This window comes from Balaenoptera ricei, chromosome 11 (genome assembly GCF_028023285.1).
Source record: "Balaenoptera ricei isolate mBalRic1 chromosome 11, mBalRic1.hap2, whole genome shotgun sequence".
NCBI lineage: Eukaryota > Metazoa > Chordata > Mammalia > Artiodactyla > Balaenopteridae > Balaenoptera > Balaenoptera ricei.
This window is the reverse complement of record NC_082649.1, coordinates 77,192,073-77,219,453: the sequence shown is the minus strand read 5'-3', so window position 1 is coordinate 77,219,453 and position 27,381 is coordinate 77,192,073. Positions and strand designations below refer to the sequence as shown.

General features: G+C 41.9%; 1 protein-coding gene across 24 annotated transcripts in view; it reads left to right on the top strand.

Moving 5' to 3' along the window:
- FHIT (fragile histidine triad diadenosine triphosphatase) overlaps positions 1 to 27,381 on the top strand; it is a 1,501,610-nt gene that overhangs the window by 1,305,391 nt on the left and 168,838 nt on the right. For all 24 annotated transcript variants that reach the window (XM_059940100.1, XM_059940087.1, XM_059940096.1 and 21 more), the window contains one exon: positions 21,784 to 21,852. In XM_059940100.1, coding sequence (XP_059796083.1) covers positions 21,784 to 21,852 — 69 coding nt within the window. The remainder of the gene's footprint in view (positions 1 to 21,783; positions 21,853 to 27,381) is intronic.

Sequence of the window (27,381 nt, the reverse complement as noted above, 5' to 3'; positions counted from 1 at the left end):
ATATAATTAAATATAAGGCTTGAACTAGGTTAGAGGTGCTAAACAATTGCCCGTGTATCGAATATGATGTTCATATGTAAACACAGCCTGCAGATCAGAAATTCTGAAATGCGTGTGTGCTTAATTAGCTAAATGTGAGCTCCAGGTTGGCATAAATAGATACTCCTCAATAAATGGCCCTGTGTCGCCGTGTTAGCTAGAAGTGTGGTAGCCGAGAAGAAATTAATCATTAACACATCTGGGTCTGTGTATTTCTTCTTGTAATTAGTTATCCTTTCCAAAGTATTAAATGATTTACATTGCTGCCAAGCCGTGTATCCATAACCATGGTTTTTGATTTGGGTTGAAGTCTTACAGTAACTGAATGAAAAGCCAGGTATGTTTGATTCAGTCTCTTGGTGGACATTAGTGGAAAGCTAGATAGATACCCAACTCCTGGCAAGGCACTGAGGAAGACAGCCACGGATTCTGCTTATAGGTTAGTGAGGCAGCTAGGAGTGCTGTCTTTGGAAGAGTCAAGGTGAGAGGAGTGAAGATCCTAAGTGAAACTTCTATAAAGAAGTTAGAGAAAGAAGAGGTTAGCTGAAGAGACCAAGGAAGGATTCCTGAAATTTAAAAAGTTACCGATAAAAGAATTCATATCTAGAATATTAAAAGAACTCTCAAAAGTATAGTAGAAAAAATGAAAAATCCAATTAGAAAATGGACAAAAGGCCTAAGGAGACATTTCACTGAAGTGCACACATGATGGCAGATAAGCACATGAAAAGATGTTCCACATCACTAGGTCTTAGGGAAATGCAAATTAAAACTACCTGGGATATCACTACACAGAGATTAGAACAGATACAATAAAGTGGCAACACCAAAAGCCGGCGAGGTCGTGGAGAAACTGAGTCTTTCTGGTGGGGATAGAAAATGCTACTGCCACTCTGGAAGATGGTTTGCAGTTTCTTAAAAACAAAACATACACTAACCACAGGACCCAGCTGTTACACTTTTGGGTATTCATCCCAGAGAATGAAAATTTAAACGCAGGCAAAAACATGTGCCTGAGTGTTCACAGTAGCTTATTTGCAGTAGTCCCAAACTGGACACAACCAAACGGTCCTTCAGTAGATGAATGGTGTAACAAAATGTGGTATATCCCTACTGTGGACCACTACTCAACAATGAAAAGGCATGAGGTGTTGGTACTGGCAACGGTTTGGATGGATCTCAAAGACATTATGCTGAGTGAAAAAAGCCAATCTCACAAGGTCAGCTAAAGTATGATTCCAATAGAGCATTCTCAAAATGACAAAATTATACTGTTGGAGAACAGATTATTGGTTGCCAGGGGTTAGGGACAGTAGGGGGAGGGGTGCAAGTATGGATGTAAGGGGACGCCAAGGAGATGTTTGTGGTAATGGATTTGTTTTGTATCTTGGTTACAGTGGTGGTTGTACATCTGTACATGTAATAAAGTGACTTAGAACTGTACACACATTCTGCCAATGTCAGTTCCCTGGGTTTCATATTGTACTGTGGTTGAGTGTTACCGTACCTACTACATTGTCTAGTGGCTGGAAGAACTAGGTGAAGGGTACGCTACCCAGGATCTCTGTACTATTTTTACACCTTTCTTTGAATCTATAATTATCTCAAAATAATTAAAGTGTTTGTAGAATGTTACCAATAAAATAAAAATGATAACCATAGTTATCATTTAGAGACTGCCTGCTGTGGGCTAGGCCTTTGCTAGCATTTATTTTACATAATTTATTCCTAATACTCAGGGAGAAAATGCTAGGAGATGTATAAAGTGTTACGTCTGTCTTACAGGTGAGGAGGCTGGGGCCTGGAGAAGTCAGGTAACTTGCTCTGAGTTCCAGAGAGTAGTGCTGGGCTGTGGATTCAAACACAGGCCGTCCAGCTCCAGAGCTGCATTTTCCACCACTACCCTCTTCTCTAAGCTGCCTGTGGCTCTCAGGGGTGTGTAAGTTCCACTGACTTAGGACACGTATGTGACAAAGGAAGGGTATCAGGGTATAGAAAAATTCTCATGGTAGAGCCAGGTATGTTCTTTCCTCCAGTCCTGGGCCGGCCTTGGTACTTGAGAGAGAGTTGCAGAGTCTCTAAAAAGCCATTGTTGACTATGCCTGGCTCCAGGCAGGATGGTCTGCGTTTGTGCAGGTGGCGGGAAAGAGGCCTCTGTGATTAGCTGAGGAGCGTGGTGGTGTTCTCATTCCCATTTGCAGTCAATGGTTCTAATTGAAGTGAAGGTTCCCAAGGGCCCCGCTTCTCGGACTCTATGCAGAGAAGGGCTGGGAGGAAGGGGGCATTGCCAGTAAAACAGGTGTGAGTGTTCTTCTTCCTCTTCCATCCCTGAGATATAAATCCTCTTCCAATTTCCACGCTGATTAACTTGAGATTGAAAATATTTCTTTGCCTGCTACTCCCTAGCCAGCTGCCTAATCTCCTTCTCATCCCAGGCTTAAAAACATCTTCGACTTCTGTCAACCTGAAAATGCTTGGTGCTTGCCAGCCCTCTCCTTCTGTAAGCCTGGTGCCCTGGTCTCCCTCCCATGTTCCGCTTTGCTACCCGCCTCGTGTAAGTGCTTGCGATACCAGGAGTAAAATCTGAGCAAAGCTGCATGATCTCCAGGACTCACCCACAGATTTATTGCGATGCCTCGGTTTTTCTTCTTACTAGTGTAATAGAAGGGCTGGTCTGTGCTCAGAGTAGTGGGCTTAGCATTCTGGTTGAAACCTGCTCAACTGTCATAATCTCTCGGGCTGAACTACCTAGATAAAGACCTAGTAGAGAAGGGAGTTGCTGAGGGGGAGTGAGGGACTGGGTCAGCTAGGGTCTTGGGGGCATCGCCTGGAGGAATGTCCACCTGGGGCCTCTTGGTAAAGGGTGAATTGCTGTTCTGTTCTGTTCAAGGAAAAGCCTTTGTTTCTGTCTTGTAAATGTGACTTTCTCAACCACGCTCACTCTTGGTTGAATATTTAGCCAACAACCTGATAAAACTCATCCCTAGATGTGTTAGGAGGTGGACATGAGATGTGGGCTCAAGCTGGGTTTGGGGAGTCAACCTGGGGCACGGGAGTGTCGGGAAGAAGGTGGTTCCTGCGAGAGGCACAGGGCATGGATTCCAAAGATCTCTGGAAAGGTGGAGTCCAAGGCTGGTGATTGCCTGAGGACCAAAGGGGCTGCCTGGAGGAAGGGCCACATGTAGAGATTAAGGCTGAGAAGCTAAATATGGATGCCCAGCGGCAGGGCTGCAAGGCGGAGAACAAGGTGAAGTAAGAGTTCAGAAAGGTTGGGGTGGAGTGAGCAGGCCTACCCTCGGAAAGAGCCTTAGAACCGGGCATCCGGAGGCCCTCTGTCAGGGGCCTACCACCTCCCTGATGGTGGTGATGTGAATCGTTCAGCACGATCCTTCCCTAGTTGCTGAGGCTACTTTGAGATCATGAGAAGAATCCAGGTCCCAGGGCCTTAGGAGATGTTATTGGCCTTGGTATGGGGCCGGGCAGTTGGGGGAAGAGAGCAGTTTACAAGAGTAAGCACCCCTCAGAGGTGACGTAGCTTTCCACCCATCACCAGACTTCCGGTTCCCAACCCTTCCCAGGTCAGCTGCCCCCACTGCATAGCAGCCCTTCTCACCTTAACAAACCATGTCACACATCGTGTGTTTGGGATTGTTGTCAGGAAGGAAAGACCGGGGGCGTCTGTGCTCACGGAATGTGATGGTGCTGTGTGCCTTCACCTCCTGGGTCTCTTCCGGCCCCTGCAGAAGTCCCCATCTCTCATGGTCCTCATGATAGCCTGGTGACTGCAGCACGGCCCTGAGTCTCATGTGCTCTTTCCAATGTCCGCTAGCACGTTTTGAATCCAAATACAACACAAGTCCTCAAAGTCCACATAAAGCCAGCCAAGAGTCCCAACTTTAATTGTATACACAGTACCCACAATGGGAGGCTATAGAATGTTTTAGGATAAAAGAGAATGTGTGATACGATAAGAGGCCTTTTGCATGGACAAAATAAAGCCAAGTGTGGGAGAGACAGAGACAGAGAGAGAGGCAGAGACAGAGACAGAGAGAGAGGCAGAGGGAGAGAGAGAGAGACAGAGAGAGGTCATAATGTAGAGCAATTTTCAGCAGAAAAGAGTGAGAGGCTGGTGAGGAGATTGGTGTTTTGTGTCTTTGCTATTTTGGCTGGACTTTCATTTTGGCAAAACTCAGAGTTAATTTGATTCCCCCGCTCCCTGCACTGTGCCTTCACAGAAGAGAGCAATGTTAAGGGTAGTCGACAGTTTGAGCACAGCATCTTACACTACTATATATTGGGCTGGCCAAAAGGTTCGTTCGTTTTTTTCCGTACAATGGCTCTAGTAGAACTTAGTTGTCTTTAACTTCATCCGAAACAATCTTGTTAGATTGTATGTGACAGCTGTCATATCAGCGTGCATTAAAAAAAAAGTTACCAAAATTGGTGAATTTTTGTGTAGCCATTTTAATATTGAAGATGGAAGAAAAAAGCAACATTTCTGGCATATTATTCTTTATTATTTTAAGGAAGGTAAAAACGCAAAAAAAGATTTGTGCAGTGTATGGAGCAGGTGCTATGACTGATCAAACGTGTCAAAAGTGGTTTGCAAAGTTTCGTGCTGGAGATTTCTCGCTGGACGATGCTCCACAGTCGGGTAGACCGGTTGAAGTTGATAGCGATCAAATCGAGACATTAATTGAGAACGATCAACGTTATACCACACGGGAGATAGCCAGTCTACTCAAAATATCCAAATCAAGCATCGAAAATCATTTGCACCAGCTTGGTTATGTTAATCGCTTTGATGTTTGGATTCCACATAAGTTAAGCGAAGAAAAACCTTCTTGACCGTATTTCTGCATGCAATTCTCTTCTTAAACGTAATGAAAACGTTCCATTTTTAAAACAAATTGTAACAGGTGATGACAAGTGGATACTGTACGGTAATGTGGAACGGAAGAGATCGTGGGGCAAGTGAAATGAACCACCACCAACTACACCAAAGGCCGGTCTTCATCCAAAGAAGGTGATGTTGTGTCTATGGTGGGATTGGAAGGGAGTCCTCTATTATGACCTCCTTCCGGAAAACCAAACGATTAATTCTAACAGGTACTGCTCCCAACTAGACCAACTGAAAACAGTGCTCGATGAAAAGCATCTAGAATTAGTCAACAGAAAATGCATAATCGTCCATCAGGATGAAGCAAGACCGCATGTTTCTTTGAAGACCAGGCAAAAACTGTTACAGCTTGGCTGGGAAGTTCTGATTCATCTGCTGTATTCACCAGACATTGCACCTTCAGATTTCCATTTATTTTGGTCTTTACAAAATTCTTTTAATGGAAAAAATTTCAATTCCCTGGAAGACTGTAAAAGGCACCTGGAATAGTTCTTTGCTCCAAAACATAAACAGTGTTGGGAAGACGGAATTATAAAGTTGTCTGAAAAATGGCAGAAGGCAGTGGGACAAAAGGGTGACTACGTTGTTCAATAAAGTTCTTGTTGAAATTGAAAAACATGTCTTTTATTTCTCCTTAAAAACCGAAGGCACTTTTTGGCCAACCCAATACACAAAAGTACGTGCCATCCCACTTATTTCTGCTATTTCTATAAAGAATTAATTGTATCTCCTGATTTCAAGTCCAGTAGAGATTCAGGATCAAGAGATCCATTCCTGCAATCTCTTGAATGTCGAGCAGGAATGCCTCCTTTTTCCTCCTCCTTCTCCTATTTCACTTAATTGGTCCATTCTTTGCATATCTATGGAGTGTCTTCTGTGTGCTAAGCATCATTCCAGGTGCTGAGGTCACCACTGTGATTATGTCAAAATTTTTTTTAAAGTAAACAGAGATTGTAATTACAGGTGGGGAAAGGGGATTGTGTTATGGAGACGGTGTTATGGTGGGGGTCCTTTTATATTAAGGAATGGGGGGAGTCCTCACTAGGGAGGTGTCTTACTTCAGGCTACTACAACAGGACACCGCAGTCTGGGTTCATTAAACAACAACACTTTCCACAGTTCTGCAGGCTCGGAAGTCTACAGTAAAGGCATCTGCAGAGCCGTTATCTGGTGAGGCCCTGCTTCCTGGTTTGCAGATGGCTCCCTTCTTCTATCCTCACATGGCGGGGAGCAGAGAGAGGGAAGCAAACTCACTTGTGTCTTTTATAAGATCCCTAATCCTATTCACGAGGGCTCCACTCTCATGACCTAATTACCTCTCAAAGACTGCATCTCCTAATACCATAGCATTGGGGGTTAGGATTTCAGCATATGAATTTTAGGGGCACACACGCATTCAGTTTATAGCAGGAGGTAACGCTTGAACAGAGACGTAAATGATAATAACTAGAAGAGCTGCTCAAATTGGTTGTGCATTTCCTTACGGTGACAGGAGCCGTGCTGAGGGCTCTTCGTGCGTTATCTCATTTCATCCTCTCTGCAGTCATTCGAAGAAGGTACATTATTATCTGCATTTTTATACCTGTGGAACCCAAGGCTCACCGGTGTAAAACTGTTTCCCAGGGTCACTCAAAAAATGACAGTTGGAATGGGAATGTCATCTTTGGTCATATGACCTTAGAACTTGACAGACTTAGCCATCAAGCTCCACTGCCTGAAGCTTTGTGTCCCTAAGGGAGAGGCCCCCAGGTCTCTGCTTTCAGTCTCCTTCCCCAGTGGGTTGAAAGCAAAGGTTTTCACGCTGTGCCGTGCGGAAACCCCAGGGCTTCTGGGAGCTGGGATATGTGTGTGGGGGTCTTGCATCGGCTTGTGGGAGAATGGTTCTACTTCTGTTTGTTTTATACATTAGGATTCAACTGAATAAATTTTTAAAGAATAGATTGAACTCCTTAGAAGAGAGTTGGAAGGTGACTTGTTCCATGAGTATTTATTTAAAAATTTAATTTAAAAATGAAAGTTTTTGGTGGTCAGGTAGCAGTAGTAGAGGTGAGGGTGGTAGCAGCAGAGGCAGCAACAGCAATGGTGGCTGCAAACACTGACCCTGATGCTGATTAAGCTCCAAGCACGAGTCTAAGCGCTTGTGGTACTAACCCATCGAGTCCTCACATGGGGTAGGTTCATCTTATGAAAGAGGATTCTGAAGCTCTGAGACGGGTGACTGTCCACAGCTGGTAATAAGCGGGATCAGGCAATGAGCTCAGCTGCAGAATCTGTACATCGTTATCCTGTGACACAGGGTTGGGGACCTGCAGCTTCTCTGTCACTGGGCTTAAAGTGAACGCTATGCTTGCTCTGAAACCTAGATTTGGTGACTGCGTGTCTGTAGTGAGCACTTTACAGCTTGCCCTGGGTGTGGGACTCGTCATTCATTCAGCGTTACCTGTGACGCTCTCTGTCTAGACTTTTTGCTGGTGTAGGTATGATGTTTCTTGGGAGCAGAATATGATTCCCAACTTTCATATCCATGAGCCCGGCATGGCCTGCTTGTGTAACTCATTTTAAAAGATGAATTGTTGGTTAATCACATTCATGAATTAAGCCAGTGCTGGCAGTAATCAGGGCCAGGCAGTGTCCTGAACCAACACGAAGAACCATTTGTTTCTTTCCCTGCAACAACACACAGTCAGCCATTGGATGATCCTCTTGACCAAAAATTAATTCCGAATGTTAAGAGGTATAGGAAAGTCATCATAAACTGTTCATCCGACCTCGCCTCCTGCACAGCCAGTCCTGACCGGTGCAGTGAGGGAACATTCATGCTAAATGTTCCTAAGAAGGTCTCCACCACGGTAAATCCTGGGTCTGTGGCCAGATTCCTGGTAAATTTAAGATGTCATTAGAATTCCGGCAAATTTAAGATGTCATTAGAATTCTACTGCAGTTCCTTCTGTAAAGGAGGGTTCAGGCTAAACGCATGATGCACTGCGTCTTCCATGAATGGTGAACCATGGAGACTGAAGTGAGCAAGTGTTCCATTCTGGATTAAAGAATTAAAGGAGTTTAGTCAACAGAAAGCCCAGGCCTCAGTCAGTAAAATCATCCAGAAAAAGAAACGCTATCGATTTCTCACATTATCTAATATCTGGGCACTGTCTATGGAATCACTCTGTCTCATTGAATGATGAAGTATACTATGAGAAAAATGAGGGATGGGTCCAGGGCTTTCCCCATTGCCTAGTTCCTTTTATTATTATTATTGCCTTAGTAGTATTCATTGTTTGTGCCTCAAAGCCACCAGACAGGGTTCCACAAATCTCCCTGGCCCCCTGTGTGGGAGCCAGGCTAAGATATGCAGCCCTCTGGATGCTCCCAGCATAATCACTCTAGACCCAAACTGAGATATGATTTAGGAGGTCCCTATAAGACCAGGGATCTTTGGCCTAATCGGAGTCATTTATCCTGTCTTGAGCTATCAAATCATTGCTCGTGGGTTGCAGGGAGTTGGATGAGGGTGGTTTTTCTTGTATGTTTTACAATGACTACTTTGAAGAGAATCTCATTTGTGAAGTTAATGCTCTCTGTAGCATATCTGGGTAGAACCCTTTCAAGAAGTAGCAGCTCTGCTTAGCAGCTCTGTAGGTTGAGATTTACTCCATCCTAAAAGAGGATGTCATTTCTAAAGCACGACTCCGAAATAAATACCTGCTCTCTTGAGTTAGGAGGAAAATGTAATGCTCTAAAAGATGGTTCTGCCTAATTCTTTCTAATTCAGGAACATTAGAAGACAAGAAAGCATATGGATCGAGAGAAAAGCAGGATGTGAAAAAAAAAAAAAAAAAACCAAGGAGAAGTATGATAAAATTTGGATCATGCTAAATTCTATTTATGCTGCATGTTTTATTTTGTTGAAGTCTTATGTGAAAATAGCCATATTGAAATGGTGGAAATCTTGTATTCAACTCGTGTGAAGGAAGGATAATGTGTGTTGGAAAGATTTTGCAGTCACAGTGAAAGTAAGCATATAGCAAAGGAGCTCATGGCAAATCATAAAATGTTAGGAGAAGGTACAGGTCCCCTTAGGAACTCTTAGCTACTTGCTGTAGTTCCTGCTGCAAATAACAACACAGTCTCACAATGTTGCGTGCAGGTCCAGAGTTATTTATTCATACTAAAGAAACGCAGCTCTGTGTAAATGAGTGCCCCCTGAGAAAGGTTAAATAAATTGTCCCGACCCACCACTAAAGCAGGCCGACGTGTCCTGAAGTGACAGCTGTCACTTTAATGCATTTCATCACCTCTCAGCGGAGGCTGGGTATCTCGATCTTATCACACTGCAAAGGATCTTTGTTTCTTGATTTCTCCTGGCATCTTTTTTTCCCCTCTAGTTAAACAATCCAGTCTTAGCTGTTGGACAAGGAGAAAATAAATAAATATATCGTTAAGATTTAGTAATTTTTTTTTAAAAGCACCTGCTTTTTGGAACACCATTTGCAAAAAATTATTTGAATTTTTAACTGTTTGAAATGATAATGCCATAAAACTATATTAAGTAATTTTCCTAAATAGTAACTTGCACTGATAGCAATATGTGACACCATCAGCTTGAAGCTCAACCTAGGATCTTGTCTGGATTCAGTTACTTCAGGGTGACCATTTGATACTCAAGTCATGTGTCTGTTTAACCACGTTCAGAAATGTCCAGTCTGTAGTGTCCTGACCTTCCTGGTCCCTTTCCTAGCACTAGAAAGGGAATTAGCACAAGCTTGCCCTTTATGGCTGACTTTTCTGGGTTTCTTATTACTTTTATTTAAACCAGATATTAAAGGCAAAAACTATACTAGTGATGCACTTGGCTAGGGAGATAATTAGGAAACACTGTCTCCATAATTACCGCATCACTGTCTCTGGAGGGACATGAAAGCTTGTCCTGTCCCTTTAACAGGACAAGTTGCTAATCCCCTTAACATTTTTTACCCCTTTGGACCGATAATATTTCACAAAATTTTTGCTTTGTAAAATACTCCTGAAGGGAGGCTTAAGCAATAATGCACAGATTATGGAAATGATGCTCATTAAGTAGAGGGCGAGATTCTGGAAAGCCACAGAGCTGCTTCAAAACACGTAACCTCCATTAGAGGCTTCATTTGAATGTTAATTCATGGAGCAGTAAATGTTTATTATTTTACGTCTTATTGAAACATAAATTAAAGAAGTGTAATTATGTGTATGGCAAACAGTAAAGCAATGTACATTTGTCACGAAATGAGTAAGACAAGGAAAAATGCCACCACTGTTTCATTTGCATCCAAATCCTTTATTGTATATCCAACAGAAAGACACCCAGAGGGAATAACTCTGCAGATTAATGTTCTGATATGGTGCGTAAATAAAAAATACGTATGCTAGATATTCTTCCTAGTGAAGAATGCATCCTGGAATTAATTTGTGAAGGTCAGAAGCTATCCAAAGAAAGGGTTCTTCTTCTCTCCTGAGAGAGAATCACAGTGACTCTTATTAAAGTTAATGCTGAACAAAGACTCCCTCCCCTTGGCAGTCGGCTGGATACTGATCATTTTCAGGATAAGCTATTTGCTCCAGACACTCAAGCATATTTGAGAAGTTTTTAAAAAGGACATACACGAAGCTAGAAAGATAAGACCTTCAAACTTACGCTTTGATAAAACGATACTTTTCAGTGGAGAAGAAAGGCATGTGCCATGCAGTCAGAATGGCTCCACCTAGACCACATTCTTGCATGTGCAGGAACTCCTAAGCAGAGGGAAAAGACAAGAGTGGTGAAGAAGATCTATGTATATGAGGTTACCTTTTTCTTTTTTTTTTAAGCAAGCTAACAAATTAAGATTACAGTCATCTCCCCACCCACCCATCTATCCATCCATTCATTTGTCCATCCATCTATTCATCTACATATCCATCCTTCCAACAATTACGCAATGTGTTCTCTAAGCTCAGAATCTGGGAGGAGAGGGAAAGAAATAATCAGGAAGAAAATATGGTAGGGACTAAGCTAGAGTTCCAGACTAATGAAAGAGAGAGAACTGTAATTCTTGATATTTTGTGATAAAAGCAGTCATTGAGATACATACAAAGAATCAGAGGAACCCTGGAGAGTCTGAAGGCCACACAGAAGAGGTGACATCTGAACTGGCTCTTAAAAACTGAGAGGAAGATGGAGAGAAGGAGGGAAAGGAACTCCACATGGAGGGAGTTCCTTTTTAATTTTTTCTACCAAGAATATATAAACACAACAACTACAATGGTAGCTCATAAAATACAAGGGTGACAAATCCTGAAACATTCTTGTATCTCTTGAAAGTTGTTTTACTGGAAGTAGCACTAAGGCGCTTTCCCTGCAAGGCAGCAAACAGAACCAGTTTCACAAAGAACCTCTGACCTCCTGCCTGTGTGGCTCGACAGGAAAACTCTACCCTGGAAGGGTCTGCCTGGGCTTCCACTTGCCTTGTTGCAGGAGCATAACCTAAGGTTGCAGGAATGACCATATCTGAGGATTATCATGGTTTTGCAGATCTTGCTTGAGTTGGTCAGCTTTTTTAAGGGCAATGATTACAAATTCTACTGTCTTCTTGCTGAACAGTTTTAAGAACTTGAAGCTGTTATTGTCACTTTGAAAATCAATCATGAGCCAAAAGATGATAATATAGAATATTTTACAAGATCTATCGCAAATTTGTGAGACATCTGTTCTCTCACGGGCCTCTCTTGCACAAGTGCTCAGTATCCTGAGGGTGAGTGGTATACGGGCCAGAGGGATGATGGCTCCTGCTGGCCTGTGTTTCACTACACCGCAGGTGCCGGTAGGAAATGTCGTACCTGGGCTTTGGAGTTGAGAAAACCTACTCACTCCGCCTCCCAAGGCCTCCATTTCTTTATCTCTCCATCTTTCAAGTGGAGAGAAAACCAATATTCTAACACATAAAATTATTGTGTGGATTTTATGAAACAAGTAGATAAAGTGCTTAGACCAATGCTGGCATATTCCAAATAGTCAGTAAATTTTATTATTACTATGTTACACAATAGTAGTTTTGAAAATATTTTTGACAACCCGCTTCTGCTATAAACCAGAAGGCTCGGTTCTACAGCGAGCCTTGCTAGATAGATTCCACTCCAGACCATCACCTATCCCAAAGCTCATGTTTTCTTCCAGGGTGGATTCTTCCCCACTTGGTTCGGGGAGGCCTCACCTTCTGCTGCAAAGTTTAGGGTCAGTGTGAAAACACTACCAGCTACTAAGTTCTAAAATAAATGTCACTGGAAGTACTTCTGCTCAAGGGCCTTGAGGACACCTTGACATGTTTGACTCAGGAATAAAATTAGTTGTCTGTCAAAAGGCACAGGCACAGTGATGGTTTCTGGCCCTCGTGTTAGCAGGTTCCTTCTTGCAGCCTATTGCAGCTGGTGTGCCTTTCATGAAACAGAGGAAACACAATTTTCCAGGTGCCCCAATTGTCCCAGTCGAACTGAGAAACTTTTAAAAAATGTAAAAGGTAAAGAACCAATTCAGTTTCAAAAAAATCTCCGACTTCGTTGAGACCCTGTGGAGTTTCGTGGCTTAACGGTTGTGTTTTTAAGCCGAACATCACTGGTGCTGTTCCAATTGTGAGTTGTAATAATATATCATGAGAGGGATGGTGCGCCAATGATGTATGAGTGCAGTACATTGTCTGAGCGCCACAGCTTTCATGATGTATGGCTCCACACCACAATGAGAGTTTAAAGGAGCTTTTAGTGACCAGGCAGCTTTAAATTTCAGATTTTTAAAAAATTAAGGTCTTTTCAAGTCAAATACAAGCAAGCTGATGGAATCTGATGCTGTATAGAGTGTCACTGAACTCTGAAAGCCTGGGTATGTGTCTTTTCCTTTGGGCTTTAAGCTCACAAGGTGGAAATAATTGGCAGGCTCTTCTTCAATTCCCCCTCCACAAGAAGAGAAGCCCAGAGAACTGAACAAACGTGAGCGAGTGTCAGTGCATCTATTTTGCCCATCAGTTTCCCCCATCTTCCACGCTGCACACGTGAATAGCTCATCTTCACTGCAAAGTACTGGATCACGAGATGCTGTAATAGGTAGTGGGTAAACCCAGGAGAGATTTGTTTTCTTTGTTTTGAGGTGTTCTCCCACTAAAATTTAGAACAAGAAGAACAGATAAAAAGTAGATTAACTTCCTCACCCATTGCTCACAAATTCAAAACAGGACATAGGGGAAGAAAACTCACCTTTTCTATCATTTGTCTTGGTAAAGTAAAGGAAGCACTGATTGCAAATGAGAAGAAAAATAAAAGATGAATAGCATATAGGCCACTCACCCTGAGAAGGAAATGGGAGCTATTGTCATAGTTCCATCACCTCTCCTGTTTTAATGATACGTTTGTAAGACGGCGATGTTGCTTATGAGAATGTACCCACTTCGTTTAAAAACCACTCACTTTTGGGGGCAAGGAAATCACTACCAATGAAGAAAGCAGGTGCTGGGAGAACTGCTCCTCCTCTTCCTTCTTTTTTTTTTTTTTTTTTAACTCTACTACAGTAAACAGAACAAAATGAGAAATCTCCCTGCTGTTTGTGTAGTAGACTCAAACAGGAACATCAAGAGACAATTACATTTCAAGTGGCTTCTTCCATTTTCCTTTAGTGAGTGAATTAAAGGGAAGAATGGTGGTAGAGTTACTGCCATGTGGAGAGAAACATCTGGGCATGAGGCATTAACACAGCCTCCCTTCCCATTATCTTGCCTCTAGTTTTTCACTTCTTTGGCTTCCTCCAGTAGATTGTAACTCTCAAATTACTGTAGATTTTTGGTGTCTACCTCCTACCTCTCCCTGACTTCCAAAGGGCAGAACATCCTCTTTTCATCAAATAGAACCATTTACTGTCTCAAAAAGAAGTCCCAGGCTTCTTTTCTTCTGTACTAGAGGCTTAAGTATATAATCTAGGTAATGTAAGCGCTCAGAACAGACCTCCCCAAGATGTGCGCTTTGGCACGTGGATTCTGTTGAGCTAAAGGCAATGGAGACCCTGTGGGCTCAAGAGAAACTACTTTCCCTCCCTTAACTACCTAGAAGAATTTCAATTGGGGACTTTTCCCAGAAAAAGAGTTATTACCAAAGATAAATTTTATCTAAATGTCCCCGTCTATATGGCAGGGCAGACATCTAATTACCAAACTTTGCTCTTCTTCTCATCGTCCTGTGAATGACCCTCCCGTCCTTGGAAGCCCCAGTCCCCTATCCCATTCCTTAGCTCAGGACAGCATATGTACCTCATTTTAGTTTTCTGTCTCTGTACCTCTCATATATATTCGGTTCCTGTATGTACAATATTAAATTTGATTTTCTCCTGTTAATCTGTCTTATGTCAGTTTAATTCTTAGAGCAGCCAGAAGAACCTAGAAGGGTAGAGGAAAGTTTTCTTCCTCCCTGACAGTAACAAAGATGTGGAAATAAATGCATCACCCACTACTCTGAGGCTGTCATTTGAACAACAGGAGTGATGCAGTCCTAGCATCTAAAGAGATGGGGCTGTTTCATCTGCTATTTGAAGAATCCCCCAAATTTAGTCCACTTCTTTTCTATAGAGAAAACACGGACACACCATTTAGTCATTTCTTTCTCATAAGGTAAAAAAACTTTACTTACACATTTATAGTACTTTCACACCATTCATCTACCCATTTTTAAGTCATTATCAGTGATAACATTTGCTACCATTTACGTGAGAGCATTATGTACCACTAACTGTGCATAAGGCTCTATATGCATTATCACATTCTCACCAAAACACTGAGACATAGGAACTGTTACTGTGTCCATTGCAGCAGATGAGGAAACGGAGGCTTACAGAGAGTAAGTAAATTGTCCAAGGTCACCCAAACTGGTCAAAGTGGCAGATCTGGTATTCTAAGCCAGGTTGAGGGGATGTCCAATCCCAATTTAGTTAGGCTATCATCCTTCCCAATTAAATAACTAATATTTGGGTGAGTGTATGCCCTGGTTTATTTGAAACAGTCTGGGTTTAGACGTATACGTATCTTCGTCGACTTACAACAGGGTGACATCCCAATAAACCCATCGTAAGTTGAAAATATCATTAAGGTGAAAATACATTTAATATACGTAACCTATAGGACATCATAGCTTAGCAGCCCGCCTTAAACGTGCTGGGAACACTTACATTCACCTACAGGTGGGAAAAATCATCTAACACAAAGCCTATTTTATACTAAAGTGTTGAATAGCTCATGGACCTTATTGAATACTATACAGAAGGTGAAAAACAGAATGGTTGTCTAGGTACAGATGTTTGTCAGTGTATTTGTTGTTTACCCTTGTGATCCAGTGGCTGACCGGGAGCTGAGGCAGCTGCCACTGCCCAGCATCACTAGGGAGTATGGTCCCACCTATCGCCGCGAGCCTGGGAAAAGATCAAAATTCAAAGTATGGTTTCTACTTATTACATTTGCACCATCGTAAAGTTAGAAAATTTTAAGTAGAACCATCATAAGTCGGTGCCCATCTATAGTTATAAACAGGCCAGTGCAGTGATGAACAATGCCTCCTTTCACTCCCCAAATTCCCCTTTGGACAATAAATTATATGGCCCCTCACTAGTAATATGTTTCATGCTGGGAAATCTGATTTCTGCTGGTTTTAAGTATTCTTATCTGCCTATAAGGGGGGGAAACAAAGAGGGGAGGGAGGGAGGGAGGAAGGGAGGCAGACTCTCATGAAGTTGTTTTGAAGGGATGGCCTTCTAACTCCGTTCCTCTGCTTATTGGCCATTTACACATCTTCTTTGGAGAAATGCCTATTCATCCCCTGCCCATTTCCTTAGTTGGGTTTTTTGTCTTTTTATTACTGAGTTGTAGTAGTTCTTTATATGTCTTAGATACAAGTCCCTTATCAGATGGATGATTTGCAAAATAATTTTTCTCCCGTTCCATGGGTTACCTTTTCACTTTCTTGACTGTATCCTTTGAAGCACAAAGTTTAAATTTTGGCGATGTCACCTTCTTCCACTTTTAAGGACCCTTGTGATTACATTGGGTGCAGGTGGATAATTCAGGGTCATTCATACTCTCCCTGTTTTAAGGTCAGCTGGTAACAATGCTAATCCTTCTGCAACTGTAATTCTTCGTTGCCATACAACCTAACATATTCACCAGCCCTGGGATTAGGATATGGACATACTGGAGGGTCCACTGTCTGCCTCCCAAAGCAGTGTTTTTGCTTTTTTTCAGAATCAGACTTGCCTTCTGTGATTACTCATTAATCTGAGGGAGAGGGATTCATACTGGGGCAACTGGTGGAGGTTGCTGGACCCTAGTTATGGAGCAAGGTAGCTCTCTATCTCTAGTCTTCCCTGCCCTTTCCCCACCATGATTTTATCCCTTATAGACAAATTAGAATATATTCTGACAAGGACAGAACACATCAGTGTGACTATACTGACCATTCTCAGGTGAGTATGGGGTAAAGTAGATGTGTTCAAAAGGATGGAAGGAGACACACAGATCGTGCAAAAGAGGCGGGACCTATAAAAATGTTGTTACGGTATTAACACTGACAGAGACCCTACATTTGGAGAAAAAGATAACGGAAAGGGCTTTAAAAGCTAAAATGTACTCAAGCAGATGAGCCAGGAAAGGGTGGATCTACTGCTTGGTGCAAACTACATACAATTAATAAATTAGGGGAAAAAAAAGACTTTTCATTGAACAACTTGGTTAATCTATATTTATATCTGGCATGACTTTGAACTAGGAAGACGGAAGGTGGAAATGGGACTTAGGAGATAACATCCTTGCTTTAAGTGAATTGAGATCTCTGGGCAAAGGCAGGTTCCATCCCCTGAGGGATGCAGGTCCGAAGGAACTTGCAGACGTGATCAAAGACATTACTGAGAAATCATGGAGCTGGCAGAGGCATCAAGAGGCCATGGCGAAGAGGTGTCCTTATATTTGGAATCCGGAGAGGCAGGGTGGCCTCCTGAGAGATGGTGTCACTTGGTGGTGAAGAGCAAATGCTCCAGTGTCTGATGACAGACTCAGGTTCAGATTTCACCTCCTGGTCACTGCCTTCAGGAGCTTGGCCACGTTGTTTAACCTCTGGTCTATTTTGTCTCTTGGAAATGGTGATGCATTTATTAACAACCTCTAGGCAGCATTGTAAGGGTTAATTGAAATAATGATGTAAATCAACCCAGGGACTGGTATGTAGTGATCTTTCATTAAATATTAACAACAATTACTACTACTAAGGATAATAATAATAATTGTAGAAACTAGTAGACTCAGGAAACTTAAACCCGTATTTCCTCACAAGTGATTTTCTCCCTCCTCTGCAACTACTGCCATGGATTTCTTTGTGAAACTCCTTTTCCTTGGAAAAGTTATCTGTGCTTATTTATCTCCTTTTCTTCATCTTCCACTTTCTCTTAAATCCTCTTAAGGAAAAAAAAAAAAATCCGCTTCAGTTTTTTTTATTAATAACAGTTTTATGGAAATATAATTCACATACCATAAAATTCACTCTCTTTAAAGTATACAGTTTCATGTTTTTCTAGTATATACAGAGTTGTGCAACCATCATGACTATCTAATTTTAGAATAAATTCATCATCCCCAAAAGAAACGTCATGTCCATTAGCAGTCACTCCCCATTCCCCCTGGCAACTGCTAATTTACTTTCTATCTCTATGAATTTGCCTATACTGGGCATTTCATATAAACAGAATGATATATCTGGCCTTTTGTGTCTGGCTTCTTTCACTTAGCATAATTCTTTCACTTAGCAGTACTTCATTCCTTTTTATGGCCAAATCATATTCCATTGTCTGGCTATACCACATTTTGTTTATACATTCACTACTTGATGGGCATATGGGTTGTTTTCCCTGTTTGGCTATTATGTATAATACTGCTATAAATATTCATATACAAGTTTCTGTGTGGACCTGTTTTCAGATCTTTTGGGTACGTGCTTAGGAGTAGAGTCCTGAATCATATGGTAACTCTATGTTTAACTTCTTGAGGAAGTGCCGAACTATTTTCCAAAACAGTGGCATCATTTTACATTTTCACCAACAGCCTGTGAATGCTCTAATTCTCCACATTCTCATCCACACTTGTTATTTTCTTTTTTTAATTTTGCCATTCTATTGACTGCTAAGTGATATCTCAATGTGGTCTTTATTTTCATTTTACTAATGATTGATGATGTTGAGCATCTTGTCATGTGCTTTTTAGTTAAGTTTTATTCTCCCAGTTTCATGGAAACTAACTCAAGCTTTCAACAGTGCTGACTGTTGATGATACACTCCTTGAAATTCCTTCTTCCATCAATTTGAGAACTTACCCTCTCTTGATTTGCCTCCTTCTGTGCTGTATCCTTAATCTGAGTCCTACTTCTTCTCTTCCCAAACTTCAAATGTTGAAGTGTTCCAGTTCTGAATTTTTAGCTCTGCCCACTAGGTTTTTTTGCTGGACACTTATATCCACCTGAAATTAAATTGTATATTTATTTTCTTGCTTATTTTCTGTATCTCCCTTTGCATTGTAGCTCTGTGGAGGCAGGGACTTTGTCTTGTTCATTACTATATCCCTGGTTTCTAGACTAGAACTTGGTTCTAAATATTTTTGCATGAATAATTATAAATGTTAGAAAAATGTAAACAGATGTTATATGAATAAAGAGTGGAGATCTCCATAATTAAATAAGTTTCTGGATTGCTAAGTAAACAAATTTAACCATGTGTCTTTTGAGTGGGTCTTCTCTGACACTATGTTAGTGAGCATTGTGGAATTTTAGTTGACCATGAAAACTTTTTTGGTATGCAGTGCATCATGGATTTTTAAAAATACTCTTCCCACTCAAGCAGCTATACTGTAAAATTTAATTAGAGGTTTTGTTAGCACTTAAAAAAGTCAATTGTGATCACCAAAGTTCAATATGAAGAACGAATTATGTCGAATTATCTCAGTATGTGCTGTTCATGGGGGTTTTATCAGAATGCCATTCTATTGGAAGGCCATGGCAATGGTATTCCTTCACAACAGCGAGGTTTTGAGCAGGCTTTATGGTGATTTCCCTTTTCTGAGAAGTTGAGTGGTTTGTCAGGATCTTGTGATCAGTCTGTCACTTAAGAATTTAAGTCAAGCTCTCAGGCTGTGTTGAGAGCTATGCCCTTGGGGAACATCACCTATACAGTGAGCTGTTTACTGTCATCAGTGTCACAGTGAATTTAAAGTGGTTACCAATGATCAAGGGTGGCAATTCCAGGACGGGGGTGGTAACAGAGCCTGTAGAAATAGCCCTGAACACTAACCCAGGAGAGCAAGGTAAAGAAAAAGAGGTGTGGGATGGGCCTGGACCCAGGAGGTTTCCCTAATGTAAGTTCACAGCCACCTGTATGTCATTAGAGGACAAGAACAGACATATTCATAAGGACAAGGCACAGAGGGTGACCAGAGAGCGGGAAGTCGAGGAAGCATTGAGTAATAGGTCTCCCATAATGCAACAGGGCAGGCAAAACAGTGAGTGACCTTGGTGCTTACATTAGCACATTTTCAGGAGAGGAGGTCAGGAACTAGATGGATCCTGTAAGCCATGGTTGTGGTTGTCTAAGTATGGCCCTGGACCAGCAACATTGATATCACTGGGAGTTTGTAAGAAATGCGAATTCTAGGGGCCGGGCGATCTGGGTTTCACCAAGCCCCGGGTGCATGCTCAGATTTGAGAACCACTAGTCAAAGCAACAGAAATAAGCTTTAGCAACAGAGTAACTTTAGCCATGTCCCATTCAAGGAGCTTCTTAAATATCTTCTCTGCTGGTGTGGGAACCAACCCCTGAATGTGATCTCTATCTGCTGATTAAAAAATAAATAAATAAACATAAATAAAAAGTAAGAGTAATACTGCTGCAGTTGTATGTATTGAGTATGTACTAAGCAGCATGCTAGGGACATGGTTAGCAGATTTGATCCTCTTAACAACTCTGTGAGGTCGAAACGGTTGCAACCCCCCTTATAGATGAGGATACTGAGATATAGGCCTTATGAGGCAAGACCAAAGAGCTAGTAAGTGGTAGGTCCAGGATTTGCATTAGGCAGTTTGGCTGCAGAACACTGGTCTGGAATACCTGATTATTGAAAGGTCCAAGGGAGATGGTGGGTGGGTGGGTGTATGGATGGATATAAGGAAGAAAGGAAGGAAAGGAGGGAGGGAGGAAGAGAAGAAAGAGGGGGAAAGGGTAGCTGCAGGTTTGGGAAGTAAAGATTGAGTACGCCTTCTTTAAAGGGTGGGCTATTTCCATGTACTGTGGCAGTTTTGCCATCTTGCTGTTAAGTCAACTAGCCCACGTGCATCAATCACTTTCAGCCTGGGTTTATCCTGCACTGCTTCCTTCTAAGAATTTGTTTCTGTGGGTAGTTTGTGATGTATTTTTCCCTGTCTGTTTTTTCTCCCTGTCTCCCGCTGCTCGCATAGTCTTTGTGACTTAGGCATGCACTCGTCCCAGTTGCTGAGGAATCCATGACTGGCTTCATCATTAACTGGAGAATATTCTGGGAAAAACATGTCACTCTTTGGGGACCATGTGCTCAGGGGCTGATGTGAAGCTCCTCTCTGCTTTATTCACCTTGGACCGCCTTGTTCCCTGCCTCTGCTATAATAGCATATCATTTTCCCCTCCTCATGCAGCAAAGCCACAGGGACACTTAATCTCACATTCCCCGGAGGCCCTTTGGAGGCTTGGAGACTTGGAGCTTGATCCCTGTAATCAAGAAGGGGTGGGTGTGATCGGAGACTAGGTTTGATTCTTTGTCTGCCTGTCCACATTTAGGCTTTTCCTTTTCACATTCCTCCCCCTGGTTTGTGAACATAGCTCAAGGGCAGGAGTGAGGTTTAACTTCGGCTGAGGTACAATAGAGGCTCTTTGGAAATAAAACTTTTCAATGGCAGTTTAGCCTTGAAGGATATTGAATTAGATATGCTGTGTGCCTTGATTCATGATCTCTGCATAATAGCATTGCTATGTATATTACCTGGGTGCTTTAGTAGACTAGAGAAATGGACTGTTTAAAAGATTAACTTCACAGAATCAGTGTTATGTGCTGACAAAGAATGTGGTGGTAAGAGCCAGATGGGCTGGCTTCCTGTGCTGACTTTACCACTTCCTCTGGGGCTTTGACCTCTCTGAGCGTAGATTTCCTCATCTGTAAAATGGAGATCTAGTAGAACTTGCCTCAGGGGATGATTCAGATCATTAAATGAGATAAAAGGCAAACCCAGAGCTTTCTTATCATAGTAACTCAACACTTAATACGTGAGAACTATTGATGTTACTATTATCTGATTATCATTTGAAGCCCCGGTTCTGTAACTTGCTCCGTACTCCTTTCTACTTTCGCTCCTCTGCTCTGTACTTATGCAGTTGTCTGTTAGCCAATTCTTATTTCCTGTCAGTTGCAGAGTCCCTATGGTCACCTTTTAAGACATGCTGTCATTTCAAAGCACTGGCTAAATACAACCAAGACTGACAACTATGAATAATTGCACAGAGCCCCGAAAACACTGGCATTTCACTCACACTCTCATATATGCCACCACATTGTCCTCTTGTTTTGAGCCTCTATTCTCTGCCGATTTCAGATATAGTTACTGAAGGGGATCACCATCTTCCTCTGAAAAATAATCCCGCAGGAGCCAATGTGGAGTAATTGGACTTCATGAGAGCATCACTATCAAGTCTAGAAATATATGGGGAGATAATCACATTTTATTCTTTCTTCCTTGTACTTTTTCAGCATGTTCACATCCACGTTCTCCCAAGGAAGGCTGGAGACTTTCACAGGAATGACAGCATCTATGATGAGGTAGGTCTGCGCTCTCTGATCTTATCGTTTGATCATCGGGGCTGGCAGTGTGAGGAAATCAACCTAATGAACCAGGTACCCTGGATATATGGTCTTAAATGGGATTCTACCCAATATAAGACTTGGGAAGTGGCAGTAGAGGCCAAGGAGCCAAGAATGGCCATTGCAGAAACTGAAGACAGATGAATTATACTGATTCTCTTTTTCAAATGTAATCTGGCAGAAACCAAGTGTCTTTGTGATTTCTGTCCTGTCATTTACCAAGGTACTAAACATTTTCATGGAGGTACAGCCCAGAGGTTCCGTAGGAGATAATCTAGAGTGCCACCAATGGAAATCAAGCAGATTGATACATGATTTTTTCTTTTTTTAGTTGAATACTACATTTAATTTTAAAACCACTTTGGAACTCAGCTTGTCTCTCCTAATAGCATTTATTCAGAGTGGAACTTTGAATTATGGTCAGCAGAGACTAGGTTGGTTTGAATGATGAGTGTAACCCCTGTGTCATAAGCATTTAGCAGTTAACTTACTACTTCCATTCAAGGATATAAATGTGAAACCGCTCTAAAGATGAGCAGCAGAAACCAGGTGATCTGCTCCTAGGACCTCATCTACATGAGAACCTTCAGATGTCTGTCTGTGCTATGCGGAGTGTAGACCCTCTAATGGATATGCTGGTGTAAAATATCAGAAGATAATTTCAGTTTAAATATTTCTTTCAGCAAGGAGAGGGCACCTATGTTCCCCACGTATAAGAGCTGATCTGATGGCAGTGGGGCTCTGGAGTGCTTGGTTGGAAAGGTGAAAACACTGTTTTCTTAGGCTGAACTGTCCCCTTGAAATCTTGTTTATATTCCAAATGTGCTTGTGACAGAAGCTGCAGGGCTACATTTCAGCCCAGTTTGAGACCTGATGTCCAAGACTGAGGTTGGTGTGTGGCCTTTCTCTCCTCCACACTCTTTTGCTCTCTCGTGTACACTCTCCCAGTGTCCCCAGCCTCACAGGTGAAGCAACACATGTCCCTATCTCCTATCCATTAGGAGAAGCTTCTCAGGAGAAGTAATTGCTAAAGGAGTTTTCTTTTTCCCCATTAATTGCTAAATCGTAAGTACCCACTAAGGGAGATTGTGGTACGAGACTTGAAGATGTTGAACGTCGGAGACAGGCAGAATTAGGTTCAAATCCCAGTGCCACCTACTGGGATTGTGTGATGTTGGACAAGTCACTTAAACCCTGTGTTTTAATCCCCTTTTCTTTAAAATGTAGACAATATATAATACATACACTTCAAAAGGTGGTTGCATGTAATATATGACATACTGTACATGAAAAGCTTATTACAGGGATTGGTACATACTAAGCATTTATTAATAATTAACTGTTTCTGTTCTTATTACCATTATTAGTTTTGTTTTTAAAAAACCAGCAACGGTGAGTAAATGGAAAACCTGGATTTGAAGCCAGGTCATTGGATGCGCCCATCCAGCGCTCTTTTCAAGGGTCAGATTTCCAATTTTCCCTCTGTCTTAAACTGCTCGCTCTGAGATTCATCTTACTCTTTGTGCAAAAATATGTCTCCAGTTTGAGCGCATAATAAGATAATGCCTAGAAAGCAGCCCGAGAAACATGAGGCATTGCACAGGCGTTATTGGTACAAGATGTAATGGACGTCAGACTGGGTGACCTTAATCAGAAATGATGGAGTGATGAGGGGCGGCATTCTTTATACTGATGGGAGTACTCACCCCAGATTATGCATCTCTCCATGAAATACAACAAACACACTGCCTGGGAGGGGGGGCAGTGGGAGCAGGGACAGCAGGAGACTGAGCTCCGTAAAATGTAATTGTATTCCTGCTGCTGCAGAAATAGAAAATGATGCCTGGAGAAGCTCTAGATTATAAATTGGCTAGGAATGTTGTATTCTCCCTGGGCACTGTTTTAAGAGGGATGGTGACAAATCGGAGAAGGTTCACAGAAAGGTGATTAGGATGACAGAGCCTGGAAACAGTTACCTTGGGGAGTCATTGAAGGTGAAGATGTGTTGTCTGAAGAAGGGAAGGCTGTGACAGGGTCACTCTTTCTAAGTATCCGAAGGGCTGGCAGGTAGAAAAGGTATTAAAGCTGTTCTATGCGGCTCCAGAGAGCAGATCTGAAACTGTTAGGCATCAAGGAGTCAGGTATCAGTTCCACATAACAACAGGTCAAATTGATAGAAACTTCTGAATACCTAGAGTGCCTTGTGAGGGCGGGGGCTTCCCATCCCCAGACCTATGCAAGCACAGAATGAATGACCATGATTCTTCGGGAGGACTTCTCCAACCAGTTCTTGGATGGGCCACATGGCTCTGTGATTCCTGTCTTTACATATCTGACCATTTGACGGTTACCTCCATTTTTAGGTTACGAAAGTTCTGTAACAAATAGTGTAGGGTTCTTTTTGTTGTTGTTAGTGTTACAGCATTTGGGTTACTGCCTAATAAAATATATTCTTTCCTGTTCAATTCATGGAAATATAAGATATAACTCTTCCTTGACTTATATGAGATCACTCTAATGAGTTTTCTCATTCCCAGCCTCCTTCCTGCTTTTCCTCCAGCTCGGCGTTGCCTATTGATGTTCCATGGGCTTTGTTTGCCTCCTCATATGTGTTTTATTTTGCTTGTGAAGGATTTTTTAATGGCATGCTTTATTTTGCCTGCAACATCTTTTTTTAATGAGTCTGGATGCTATTAGGCATGTCACTCATTCTCGAGGTCACTACCGCTCCCTGTCTCTTACCCGGCTTGCCTCACTTGTTTATGATACCAGCCTGGCCTTTGAAGGCATTTGAGTTTGAGGTCCTTGCCTATTTCATGGGTTACTCCTCTTCCCTCTACCACTCAGATATCACTAGTCCCCAGTATCCTCTGTCCAGTCTGTATGCCACTCATCTGTAACATCCATTTCACCTCCTTGCTTCCTCATTTACAACGCTGTGGCCCTGGGTGAGTTCTTTCACCTCAGTAGTGGGTCTGCCCACCTCCCCAGCTCCCCTCAGCCTCATTCTTTCTCACCACTTGCTTTTGTCAAATTCTCATTCCCACCTCAGGGACTTTGCACGTGTTGTTTTCTTTGACTGTAACTTCTTCCATCTTCTCTTCCCCTTCATGTGGCTTCAGATCTTCTTCCAAATCTCAGTCCAAATATTACCTCCTCAAAGAGTCCTTTTTACTGATCCCCCCCCCACCTCATCTAAGACAGCTAATCCCCTATCCCCTCCAGGATAAGGCTATCGTATTTCCATGTTTATTTCCTTCATAACATTTACCACACTTGAAATAACTTCTTAGTGTATTATTCAGTGCCTGCATCCCCAACTACACTGTAAAGCCATGAGAACAGAGACCTAATCTGGTATAGAACAGGTAAATAAATAGTTGTTAGGTGAATGAATACCTGAAAGAACAGGGTGTTGAAATAGAGGAACTTGAAATTCCCTATTAGTCCTTACAAAATTTAAAAGGAGAGAACATCTTGCTTTTCAGAAGGTCAATTTATTAACTCATAGCTACACTGGGTGAGATTCTGACATGGTGATATCAGCCATCTGAGGTTAATTTAATGGAGAATTGATGGAATGAAGTCTGTTGGTCAGAAATCAGTGTACAGATGGCTGCAAATTGTGGCACATCAGAAGGGCTTGGTGAAGTAATTATAAACATTGTCTGACTGCTAAGCAAGTCTGGTAGGCATATGTCAAAGCAGATAAGAAACTTGCCTCCCCTGAAACCCAAACTTGCGTGTCTGTAACAAATACAGATGTGGGATTTGCTGAAAACAGGCACAAGAGTTTCCCTTCCTTTCTTTCCAACTTTATCACTTCTGAGTTCGTCTTCATCTGCTCTTCCTCCAGCTCTCTGTCCTGAATGTGTCTTTATGCATTTTGTTGGATAATTTATCTTCCTCATTTCAGAGGATTAGTCTCTCTTCTCTCCCTCAAAACCGAGTTCAAACTCCATCCTTTCCAAGGCAGAATCTCTTGTAAAGCCCTTTCTTTATGGTTCTCCATGCAGATCTTATTTATATGGTGCTCCTAAACCCTTTCTATATCTATGTTATTTAAATTTCCATGAATTACATGAGGCCTTGTCTGAACTCAGTGGACCCTTCATTATCTTGACAAGTTGATGAAGATTATGGTAATAACATAAATGGGTCCTTAGATAAGAGAGCATGTACAGCTAATGCAGGGGATGGAAACACCCCTTGCCTAATGTCGTGGTATATCATCTCATTAACTCAGTAAGGCTTACCCTAGCTGTGTCCCAAATAAGCAACTCTCATAACTGTATTGGACAATTCATTAAATGTTTATGGGTGACATTGAATGGTTGTGATTGTGCACTGTATATAAAACCCATTACGGACGAAGGAAGTGACTATTATTAAGGCCAGTGGGACTAGCAATCAGCAATTGGAAAAACTCAACCATGAATTTCGTAGAGCAACTGTGGGTTCAAGCATATCATGGGAAACAATTGCTTGGCTAAATACAATGCATGAACAAAATCAATTCGCTAAAATGCAGGTCATTTGGCCCTGAGGGCTGGAGAAAACTATTATATTGCTGATATTTATTGTTGAACTTGGATCTCTTTCACACACCATTTGACAATGGGTTCAAAGTCCATGGGTCCCCAGTTGACTCTCCAAAAGGGAAGGAATGTTTCACTGAGACAGTTAATTAGCTTTTTTTCCTCTGGGTTCAATGATGTCCTCATACTGAGGGATGAGTTTTACAGTGTTTGAGAATTTCGGATTGTAAACTTTGTTACCTCTTGTTAAGAACAAAGTTAAAGACGCCTTTGGTTCTTCTTCAACTCGTGAGAACTTTTAACTCAAAGAAGCTGGATGTGATATAACCAACAAATAAATATATAGTGTGATAATTTAATGATCTGTGACCTCAAATTCTCTCTGAGTGGATCTCCGAGTGCTCTTTTGATACCTATTTTAATGATAAAAGAACTTGGTAGACATCTGATTTACCCTTACTTACGTCAGATTATTACTCAGTTAAATGTCTATGTCCTTTGGAAAAGGGAAACATAAAATTAGCAGAGTAGCATTTATCTGGTTAAAAGATATTCCCACCCATTTTTCCTAGTAGAGATAAGAATTCAGGGAGGATGTAATTCAGATTAGTCACATTTGATGGAATCTACACAGTGGAATGTTGAGGAGCATGGAAAGCTATTATGGTGGTAATGGTGGGCTGGGGGCCCGCAGAGAATATCATGAAGTCAGTGGACACTTAAGAGGAAATAAAGAATGAAAGAAGGCAGAAGAGTAGCTGATGATGAGAGGACAGGCATCTACAGAATGGGCCTCAAGGCAAAAGATGCCACCTCTATGGTTTTTCCTGGAATCAGCTTCCAGAGAACTGCCACCCTGGGTGTTTTCCCACAGCTGCTCTTCTCTCTCATCTGAAAATGCTCAACTACATATTAGTGGGAAATAAGCAAGAAAAAATTAACTACATAT